Consider the following 11,448-nt stretch of genomic DNA (forward strand, 5'->3'; position numbering starts at 1 on the left):
TGTCTTGAATGAGGCAGAGGGAGTTGAGCACTGGGTCCAAGTGCCCGGCACTGCCCTGTGTGAGCAACATCCGGAAAAAAGGAGGGTCCCAATGGGGACAGGGCATGATTGAGAGCCTGGAGACAAGGCTTCTTTCTCTGTCCTTGTACCCTCATCTGTTGCAGGGACAACATGTGACATTCCTTCCTCCATGCTGTGTTTCCCGCTCCCCCAGCATCTAGTGAGATCAGCCTAGGATTAGAGCTTCAGGTTTCCCAGTTCACAATCCCTTCTTGGACACTAGCATGTGCAAATGATGAATAAGGCCGAGGACTTTGGGTGAGTGACAAGAAGTTGCAACACTTCTTCGAGATTCTGTTTTTCCCTTTGAATAGCTGCATCAGCGCATCCCCCACCCCAGCTCCTTCCTTCTCAGCATCCAGCACCCCCCCCCCCCATCAACACCTGGGGGCCTTCTTCTGACAGTTTTAAAATCGGCGGCCTGGTTTTGGCTGGACTATCTCTAGTTTTTGGTCTGTCCTCTTCTCCCTCCCTTGTGTGGTACTTTCATGCTCTAGCTTCTTTTTTTCCTTTTTTAAGGTAGCCCCCACTGTGATCACACCTCTGTGTGCACTAAGGCACAGTGACATTTGCATTTTGATCTTGTGTCTAATAGGACCTCATCTCCTGCCTCTCTTGGGAATGGGAAGTTAGCACACGCAGGCATACTATGTTTTGGTTCTCTTCAGTTTTTGAATGACAAGCTAAATAGTTGCAATCATTGAACTGCTGAGTGAACATTAATGACTAGTTCTTCCTATTGGTTCATGTTGCTCCTTGATGACTTCACACAACCTGGATCTAGACTATACACACACATATACACACACACCTCCCAGCTCCTACTTGTGAAATCTTGTCTATTGTGCTTAGTGATGAAGGAAAACACCTGTAACCCCAGAGTGGGCAAACATTAGCACACATATTGGTCTGTTAAGCCTACCATAACAAAATACCAAAGAATGGGTGATGTAAACAACAGATACTAATTTTCTCACAGTACTGGAGGCTGGAAGCTTAAGGTTAAGATGTTGGCTGGGCTGGTTTCTCTTGAGGCCTCTCTCCTTGGCTTGTGCACAACCATCTTCTCACTGGGTCCTCACAAGGCCTTTGCTTTCTGTGCCTGACCCCTGGTGTCTCCTCCTTTTCTAACAAGGATTAAACTCCTATTAGACTAGGTCCCTGCTTTTATGACTTCATCTAACCTGAATAACCTCTGTGAAAGCACTATCTCTAAATGTAGTTACACTAGGAGTTAGGTTTTCAACACATTGAGGGAGACGCGATTCAATCTAGAACATTCTGACATCTGCAGCTCCACCTCCAAATTCATGTTCTTTTTACATGCAGATCTTCAATCTGCATGTAAAACTTACATATTTTACAGGACACTTAATATCTAAAGGGATGCTAGTGTTTTCTTGACATTAATAAAGAATTTACTCTGATTTCCCATAATTTCATAACAGCTAACATATAGACACATACCAAGGTAGATTACTGCTGTTTTGTCAGCTTGAACTGCTTTCCCATATGGAAAAGAACTTTTTTCCATATTGAAAAGAACTCCATTTCTATATGCATTCTAGTAGTTCTCTACAATCAAGCCCAATAAAATGAGTCTGCTCTCTTTCTAAGTAGACCTCTTCAGATATGCAAAGGCAGCTCTAGAGTGCCTAGAAAGGTCTCTTTATTCCCCTCCAAACTATATGGCTCAGCTTCCTTAATATTTCCTTTACAGTATATAATCCTGTAAGTCTTCCCTGCACCGACATATTAACACAGCATTACTTAACCACACAACAAGGTGAAATACTGGCATTTGTGACAACATGGATGGATCTTGAGAGTATCATGTTAAGCAAAATAAGTCAGACAGAAAAAGTAAAAGAGAATCCGATTTCATGCATATATGGGATCTAAAACCGAAAACGATAAAAGAATGCACAAGACAAACAAAAACTCATAGACACAGAGGGAAAGGGGCAGGTGGAAAAGAGTAAAGGGGGTAGAATATATGGTGATGAAAGGAAGCCTGACCCTGGGTGGTGAGTACACAACACAGTGTACAGATGATAGATTAGGTTGTATACTTGGAAGTTACATAATTTATTAACCAAAACCACTGCCGCGGTCCGGCCGCAGCAGGTCAAGGGGTCCCACAGGTGAGGGTAGGCATCGGCGCTGGGTAACAGACGACAACACGCCTCAAAGGACAGTGAAGCTCTGTTCCGTTTATTGCAAGTACAAGCAGGTTTTTATATTTTCATTTTAGGTAGTGATTAACATTTGCAGTATAACATGATCATTTAAGCAGAAAAAAATCAATACAAAGGTAATCAGTAAAAGTACAAAAGTTCCCATAGATTTAGTTAAAGATTATTTTAACTGGGAGAGCTATTAATCAGACAATTAGAAGTACCCTATTGTATGTTAAAGTTTCTCAGAATTTGTCATAGGGCAAAAGGATACGCTAGATTGAGTAGAGAAAATAGGAAATTTATTATAAGGCCCTTGTGATGTCTATCTTAGCTATCTACCCTTTTTTTGCCTAAAATGTTTTTCTGTGTACCATAAATTCTGACTCCCTAGTGACTGTTTAGTTTGTAATAACTAACTAGCTTTTGTTATTTCTTTGCCTGTCTAATTGATATATATTCTTATTCAAGGTAAAGGAGGGGCTATTCCTATGTTGCAGGGGGCTTTCAAGGGTACTTCTTTTAAGTTTCTCTAGGAGTTCTTTTATAGACATGTTTTGTACTTTGATTCCCTCTAAGAAAGCAGTGAGATCATCTCCTGATTTCCTAGAGTATTCTATCTTATCTTGGGTGTTTTTCCAATGATCTGTTATTGATTAAGCTTGAATTCTCAGATTGTTCTGGTTGTTTCTTTGTACCTATATTCCCTGACATTTCTAGTATGAAATCATTATTCTGTTCATTGAGCCGGGAAAGGTCTAGGCACACTATCTGAATCACTGCAAGGGTATTCATAATGATTAAAGCAGAAAAGGTCATGATCCCCAAAGCAAGCACAATCACAATAGGTATTGCAGGGCCTTCCATGCCACGTCCACCAAGTTGGAAACTGCTTCCTTGAAGTCTTACACCCCCTCTCAGGACCTTGTCACGGAGAGAGGGATCCAACAGTGGACGTGGCAGTGGACGTGGCAAACCACTCCAGTACATTTAATACAATTTAAAAAGAAAAAGAATGTAGTTTTCAAATGTAGATGTGCATTAGGACCACCTGGAGAATTAACACAGCACACAGAAGCCCAGGGCCATTAAAATAGGGTAAGCCTGGGTCTCCAAACAAAGGCTTGTGCAGAGCCAGGAAGGAGGAAGCTGTGAGAGGAGGGTGTGCTCTGCTGCCTGCCAAGATAGGCTGTGTTTAGCTGGCAAGGTGATGGCAGAGTTTCACATCTCCCTCTATCTCCCTCTGAGTTACTAGTTCAATACCTAGTCAGACGGGAAGAGTGAGGCTGACACCTAGTGTCAATAATAAGTAATGACACAGAGCACACAGAAGCCAAAGTATTTTTTTACTGTTCATCTCCCCAGCCCTGGACATAAAAATGACTCCCTCATCCTGTGTTAGTTAAGATTTTTCAGTTTAGGTAATAAATTATGAGCAAGATTAAGCAAAAAAAATTATTGATCTGCGTAATAGTGGTGATGGGATGGAATAAAAATTGGGTATCCTGGAATTAGGTGGTTAAATGACATCAATACTCTTTAGCTCTCTCCAAAATATGTCTGCCCCCAAAACACTTGGCTATTCTTCTCCCTCTTATTGGCATGTGAGAAAATTTTCTCTCCTAGTGAAGGTGGGCTTCCCGCATGAATGCCAGGTAGCAAGCCTCCAACAGCTGTGGGTACATGTGTGCAGGATATTTTCTTTTGCTCAGGTCTTTACAGGGGCTAACTTTGCAGATAGGTAGGTCTGTGATCTGCAGTTAATTTAATTCAGGAGAGTGGGAGGTGAGCCTACTTGATAAAAGAACTTAGACCAGAGCCAAAGGAAAGCTGTCACTAAACAGGGATGAATGCTGACCACCTTTTATTATGTTTATTTGTAATAAATGCAATATTTGGTTCTCCATTAGTATGATTTGTCTTCCAATTGTTACACATTTGGGTTCCAAAGAAAATGAACAAAAACCAAATCTGAGTGCGGCATAGGTTAGTGTTTATTATACAGTCTCAAAAGAGTGTATACATTCCAAACAAAAATGATTTGCAGAATTCAGTCATGGAAAGAATAAGCAAATGTAATACTCTGTTACTTATCAGAACATTTCCCATATTTATCAAATTTAATATGTGAACCGTATTCCCTAAAGAGAAGAGAAAAGAAGAAGGTTACTATCACAGGGAAAGTTTAGTCTCGCGGTTTCACATTCTCATATCTTTCGAAGATAAGGTGCTGCTTTACAGTTCCCTTTGCACCCACCTCTTCTCCAGCCCCCTTTATCACCACCACAGTGTGCCTGGGCCTCCTCTATGTCCTGACTATCCAAACAGCGTTCTGTGGAGTTTTTCAACAGAGAATATCCCATCCCTGAACGCATTTCTACCGTGATATCCTTGCATTCAGCATAGTAATGCCAGATCTTTCTACCAAGAAGTAAAAAATAACCAAAGCAATAATGCAATACATAATAATTCACATATGTCATACTCTCTGCTCAAATTTTTGCAGACTACAGTCTGTTCTCCTCACTCTAATATTTATGTTTTCCAGAAGTTAGCCTCTGCCTAAGTTTCCATCCTTATGCATTACTGTTCTCTGAATACATAACATTCCTTTCAACACAATTTTTCTTTATTTCCCTAAGGCATCACACTTTTTATCAATTCCAAGTGTTTTCTCAAGCAGTGGGCTCTGTGTAAATTGCCTATTCTATTTTCTTTTGCATTTTTTTTCTTTAAGAAGCCTTTAACCTCGTCCTCCTTTCAGAGACTCCCCATCCTGACCCCTATGTCAAGCTCACCTTTAATATCCCTCTACTCACTTGGGTCAGGGGTTATAAATGCAATTGGTCGTAGAAGCCAAGCTAGTGATATAAATAAGCGAAGTGGGCCCCCTTTACCATAATGGAGGAAGGTGGGTTTATGGCTGCCTGGAATGCTTCAAGACCGTTTGGATGGGCAGCTACTATGAAGCGACTGTTGCTTATTCTAACATACAAACTCCTAGCTTACTATGAGCGTAACGTTTGATTTTTCAAAATGAGATGGAAATCTGTATTTTTGGGTAAGGTCTGATTTTTGAAATACTTTCAACCAATTCAAAACTTCCTAAAGTGCTGTTTTGGCTGAATACAGCCACTGCTATTCTCTCTTATAGATTTTCCTGTGCATATATTCTTTTTGCCAAATGAGACTGCAGACATCTGAACGGTCTGGTGTCTGTTTCAAAGACTCTCCATTTTGTTGCTATTATCAGGGCCCTACACTCAATTGGTTTGGGGGCCTGTGAGGATGGCAACAATGATTCTGTATCAATTCTGGCTAAGGCTTGCACTCTTCAGTTGTCTTTTCCCAAAGGATTTACACTATTCATAAATGCTGGGTACCTGTCAGGATTGTGAGTCCAATTTGCTGGAATTTTTATTGAAAACACTGCTAAGATAGGGACATAGGAATTACTCCCCTCCTTCTATCACCCTTTTATCTTCCTCTGCCAGCAATGGTAGAAACTTCATTCATTCACAATGTCCAGTTCTCAGGCTTTTCCTTGAGAGGACATTTCAATCATCCTCTGAGGCTAGTCCTTGCTCTGAAGATGAGCAGTTTTCTTTCTGGGACTAGCTTCTGAGCCTGTTTCCTTCAGTGCTCAGCTGCTGTCCTCATGGGGTGGTCACATGACACTGGGAGCCCATGTGGATTCTTCCCAAAGGAAGATGTGCATGAAAGAGTCAGTTAATTCAGCAGGCTGGGGATGCTCAACTTTGTTCCAGGAATACCATGCCTGATAAGAATATGTTTGTAGTCCAGTTTGTATGCCAGGCCAGGCGTAGTACAGCTGAATGCCTGTCATCCTGAGCCACTCTGTATCAGTTTGACCCCCTTTTCGAGGGGGGTCAGTCACAGAGGCACTGCATGCCTTGGTGACTGGCCCCCCACACATGGCTTGGGCACTAAAGCTTTGGTGAGCTTCCCAGGCTGTCAATGCCTCCTCTCTACGGCCACATGTCATTGCTGAGCGATGTAGCCCTGCCTGTGTGGGTCCACTGGGAGAAGACAACTGGAAGCTTGTGCCTGGCCTCCCCGGACTCCACCCCATGAGCCTCCTGCCCTTGCTGCCTTTCATCTCTGACCTTTCATCACAGTAAGCCATTGTCACATACAGAGCAGCTTTTCTGAGCTCTGTGAGTCCTTCCAGCAAATTATGGAACCGGAGGGGGTTCTTGGTCACAGGAGAGTTACTGACAAGAAACAAGGCTGACTTATAAAAACAATTTCAAACGGAGTTAAAATAAATCACAAGGAGTATTAATTTTTTAATCTAAATTTACTATTGAATTTACTTGAAAGTCAACTGTCAATTTTTACCACATACCTACTTTGTTACTCATATGTATATTTATACCTACACCTAGCCTACATTTGCGTTTGTATCTACCAAACAATTACAGGTGTTATTCACAGGTATGTCAGTGTGAGTTCTACAGATAATTTGAGTGACCTCTAAAGCCTGGATTTCCAGTCATTGCTTGAATATAGACTATCTACTAAATATTTCTACACAATTTGATTAAAAATTTGTGTAAAATTTTTTCTTTTAATAAGTCAACTTTGACCTTGCACTGCATTTAAAAAAGGAAATCACCATATATGTAGTCCATCTGCAATATTTTATGAATAATAGAGGCCATTCTTTTTTAAAAAAATGCATGTGTTAGTAAATCCAGTTCCTTTGCTCAGATTATTTGAAATTTCTGTGATCAAAAAATAAAGAGAAAGAAATAAATGCCGCTTTAACTGGGACTTACCACTGAGCAACGCAGAAGTGACACTCGTTCTGGTAAGTGTGGCCACGTGTGCTGCACACGTATGCAGTGACGTTGGGGCAGAACAAGTCGTTCAGAAGGTCTGGTGGCTGGTACATTTCACACGGGGGCTGCAAATGGTATAAAACATTCTGTAAATGACAACTGATAGATCCCTGCCCCCCAATTTTTCCTAACCTGCCACTTCAGCCCCACACAGAAATAACATTAAAAATTACTAGTCAGTTGATCTTTTTCAAGGATTTTCTCTGCTCTGGGCTTTAGTCAGGAAAGTTTTTTTCTGACTGAAGTGTCTTCAAACATCCCATCATTTCTTCAAGTTATGAACATTCTGATATCTCAGCTAAAACCCTAAATGCAAAGTTTTCATCTCAGTGGGGAGCCCCAATGCTAGATACTCATCACAGGGAGGGTGTGAACTTGGAGAGGACAGGGGCTCACAGGTGGCTGTTAAGGGGGAGGGTCTGTCAGAAACACACGCAGATACGGAGGACAGACTGACAGTGGCCAGGGCGAAGGGGGCTTGTGGGGCTGGTGAGAAAGGCGAAGGTATGTGGATGTACAACCTGGCAGTTACAAAACAGTCATGGGATGTAAAGTGCAGCTCAGGAAATAGAGTCGATTATATTGTAATAACTACATGTACGGTGCCAGGTGGGTCCTGGAAATACCAGGGGGATCATGTTGTAAATTACATTGCTGTCTAACCACTAGGCTGACCACCTGAAACTAATATAAAATAATACTGAATGTCAACTGCAAGTGACAAATAAAATTTTTTAAAAAGAGTGAGGGCTTGTATTGAGAATGGGAATAAATCCTGTTTGTAGTACTGTTTAACCTTGTGACCCTGAGCAAGTGACAGGCATTATTTCACTTAATGCTCAGAGGTACATTTTCCTCTTGTCATGCTTATGTCATCCGACAGTACATCTAAGTCTGGAGAGGTTGAGGTACATGTCCAAGGTCACACAGAAACCTTCCCATTTTACTTTCCCACTGTGAAGTTTTGGGTCTCTCGTGTCTAGAGAGTGATCAGGTTAGAATCAGAATTCAGAACTGAGAAATGTGAATTTACCTTAGGCCATCTAGAGTAGTCACGTTTGAAGAATCCTGCAAATAAAGACGTAACAGGTTAAAAAATCGTTTTCCATGGAATGTGATTTCACCCAGTGAAGTTACTAACTGAATAAGGAAACATAATTTAATTATACCTTTGCACAAAGCGATACAACAGAATTGGTGGGTGGTAACTACTTTATCTATCTATTTATTTTTTTCTTTCACTTTCGTAGTCCTGACTTCATTTGTAACTTTGCTGTGACATTGAGAAAAGAGTAAAAACTCTTTAGGTTTAGATTTGTGCTGGCATAACCTGCCATCCACATCATTTTTTATTAAGTGACTCCGTTTGGGTTGTTTTCAGTGTCCCATTCCCTGCAACGGGGATAAGCACACGCATTTGAAAGACTGTCATAAGAATTAAATATGACACAGTAAATAGGCCTAATACCCTATCAGGCCAAATACCCAGCCAAGAGGCTGGACTCAAGATGACAGTGAATGATGAGAAAACTCAGGAGTTCCTTGGCTCTAGGGAGGCTGAGGGGCACGGTGCACTGGTGTGGGTGAGGGGTGCCAGTGTGGCCTGGGGAGAGAGGGTGACCAAGCTGTGGCAGAAGGAAAGCTGACCTATTGCAGTTCTGCTCTTCCCGATCTCTCCCCGTCAGATGATACTTAAAATATCCAAGACTAAGTATTATGTTAAGTGAAATAAGGCAAGCAGGGGAGGACAAGAACCATGGTTTCACTCCCACGTGGGCCATTAAACAAAAAGCAACAAACAAAAACAGACTCAACAGGCATTTACCTATATAGCATGCTATCTTTTCTGTTAGAAAGGAGGAGAAAAGTGTTTTTGAAAACTCAAAATGACTGGGCAGATTTAGAATGAATTCCCAGATTACTATACATATTAAGATAACTCTAAAGCACAGTTCAATTCCTTGTTTTCTGTGAAACTCACTAAATGTTTTGCTTTCTATTTGTTTGAATAATGTAACCAAAATAAAATCTGTGAAAAAAAAAGAAAGGAGGAGAAATAACAAGATATATGTATATATATTTGAGCAAAAAGAAATGCAGAAAGAAAACAAAGACTAATGACATTGGGTACATACAGGATGGTAGGATCCAAGCAAAAGGGCATGGAGGCATCGATGTTCATTTCCATCTAAACTTCTGTTTTTCATCTTCCTTATGTTCAAAATAATTTCGAATTGCCCTTTTGATTTTTCTTTACCTGTGCCTTAGATAGAAATGGGTTGCTTTGTTTTCAGATTGTGCTATTTCTAACAGTAATGCCCACTTTATAGCAATTTGCACAGTCAAGTACATGGTCTAGGTTTCAGCCAGACTTCTTCCGTCCAGGACAGGTATTCCTTTTCTTCCCTACAACTAAAAGAAAAGCTGGGGCTTCTCTCCAAAGACCTGTACATTTGCTTACCTGAAAACACAGTGTGTTCCCCAGTGATGGATACCAGGAGAAACATGGTCACGCGAGGAAAGGCAGCCATTCAATCTCACCTAATGTCCTGTTTGGAGAGGCCTGGGCAAATGCTCAAGAGAGTTAATTCCTAATCCCTTGGCAAGGCGGCTTTCCAGCCCCTCCTACCGGAGGTGACGCCATTTCCATACACTGGGCCATGACTATCTCACCCTGGCCTGGTCTCCAGGGATTCAGACCCCAGAATGCCCTTCTGTTCTAAAGAGGGGAAGAAAATTAAAAGAAGTCTTTCTTTTCTTTTCCTTTATTTTCTTTTCCTGCCAGTAGCTAGTTTACAGTCATCATCCTGGCTTGGAAGAGGAATTAGGCTCAGGGTTCTCACCTCAGGCATGTTACCTATAAATAGGTTCACCCTGTTACTGGACATGAACCAGCCGGAGCGGGTCTGCCTCAGGCCAGCTTGCAGTGTGTGGGTTCTTGACTTCCCACAGGAAAGATTTCACAACATGAGTCCAGGTGATTTTGACAGTATTCTTATTAAGGCTGGGGACTGGGGACAGTAAAACACAGGAAAGACTTAGGGTAGAAGAAGCAACAGGAGTGAGTCAAGGCGGGGCAGCTGTCAGCTCACTGGGAAGTGAAGGTCACAGAGACAGAAGTGAGCCAAGGAAGGGCCATTGTTAGATCACTGTGAAGTCAGAGAGAAAGGAAGGTCTGAAGACAGGATTAGAGGGTAAGCCTGGGTTGAGCTGCCACTGAGCACTGCTCCCTGGGCTGCCAGTCTCCTGGGGACCCTTAGAGTTCAGGAGAAAAAAAAACGTAGATACTTGAGAATGGGCATGGGCACAGGCCCGGCACTGAGTCTTTGTCCTGAGGGTTTTTTATCTTTTTTCTCCAGGTGAGAGAGAACCTTTGGGGAGAGCTTCAGCAGAATATTCATCAACTTTCCAGATGCATTTTTAATATGCTGATGTGTCAAAATGAACATATGAGGCGGTGGGAATATTCTTTGGTCTGCTATACTGTTTTACTTTTCTTGGGTCTGATTGTCTTTTAATGGGGTTTTTGTTATTTGTTCCCCTGACTTCATCTGTCCTTGGGTTTAGCTAGCATGAGTGGCAGTAATTGGGTCTCTGTTCTCTATTTCCCAGACCAGGGAGATTTAAGCTATGTATTCTCTGGTCAGGGAAAAGTGCTATAAACCATTCACTCGAGTGTCCTTGGCTAGAGAGATAAATGTTCTTGTGATTCACCAGCTGGCTGTAAGTTGCTTAAAATGTTTGGTTTCATTTAATTTTCTTGTCTCAAATTCCCCATTCCTCCTGCTTAGGAATTTTCATAGCTCCTTACCATCCTGCCTCAACCCTACAACAACAGACCATCTCAACTGGCACACCATGTATGTTAGTGCATATGGATGCGAAGCATTTACAAGAATTCTCAGATCTCAGGTGTGATTGCAGGTCTATCCTGCATAATCAGGAAGATGTCACCTAAGTCATTTGATTTCCTTGGATGGACCAGTTCCTCCCACCCTGAAGTCCCTTTTTCCCCATTGAAGTTTCTGTTTCTGGGATGGCTTCATGTGGAAGGAATTGGTCCTTCCAGTTTCAAACACAAAGAATGGATTGAAAATGGAATTGTTGGTCCTGGGTCATAAAAATTACGTAGCCCTTCCCTGAAGCAAAAATCAGGATATATATCTATAGCTAAATATAATGTTTATAATTTTTATGATTCATACATAGGTACACAATGGTTTTTATGACCCATATATAGGTACTCTTTGATAGATATATACATATGTATGTATGTATGTATGTATGTATGTATACACATGTGAGTTCCAATTCTGGCTCCAACATCTCTTAGAAATGTGAGTCTA

General features: G+C 41.5%; 1 protein-coding gene across 1 annotated transcript; it reads right to left on the reverse strand.

Moving 5' to 3' along the window:
• Window positions 1–4,295: 4,295 nt before the first annotated feature.
• On the reverse strand, window positions 4,296–9,651 carry SPINK13 (serine peptidase inhibitor Kazal type 13). The gene is made up of 4 exons (XM_037161868.2): window positions 9,564–9,651; window positions 8,136–8,170; window positions 7,040–7,167; window positions 4,296–4,378 (listed from the first exon to the last, which is right to left on the reverse strand). The coding sequence occupies exons 1-4, from the start codon at window positions 9,631–9,633 to the stop codon at window positions 4,324–4,326; spliced, it is 288 nt and encodes a 95-aa protein (XP_037017763.2). The 5' UTR covers window positions 9,634–9,651; the 3' UTR covers window positions 4,296–4,323.
• Between the last annotated feature and the right edge of the window lie 1,797 nt (window positions 9,652–11,448).

Source organism: Artibeus jamaicensis, unplaced genomic scaffold (genome assembly GCF_021234435.1).
Source record: "Artibeus jamaicensis isolate MK-2021 breed Jamaican fruit bat unplaced genomic scaffold, CSHL_Jam_final contig_432, whole genome shotgun sequence".
NCBI lineage: Eukaryota > Metazoa > Chordata > Mammalia > Chiroptera > Phyllostomidae > Artibeus > Artibeus jamaicensis.

What these genes read in the sequence shown, in the direction of transcription:
- SPINK13 (XM_037161868.2), bottom strand. Translation starts at nt 9,633, where the DNA reads ATGGCTGCCTTTCCTCGCGTGACCATGTTTCTCCTGGTATCCATCACT. An exon ending in ACTACTCTAGATGGCCTAAG is followed by an intron (nt 7,168 to 8,135) that starts GTAAATTCACAT and finishes TACCATTTGCAG; the next exon opens with CCCCCGTGTGAAATGTACCA. An exon ending in CACTTCTGCGTTGCTCAGTG is followed by an intron (nt 4,379 to 7,039) that starts GTAAGTCCCAGT and finishes TCTTCTCTTTAG; the next exon opens with GGAATACGGTTCACATATTA.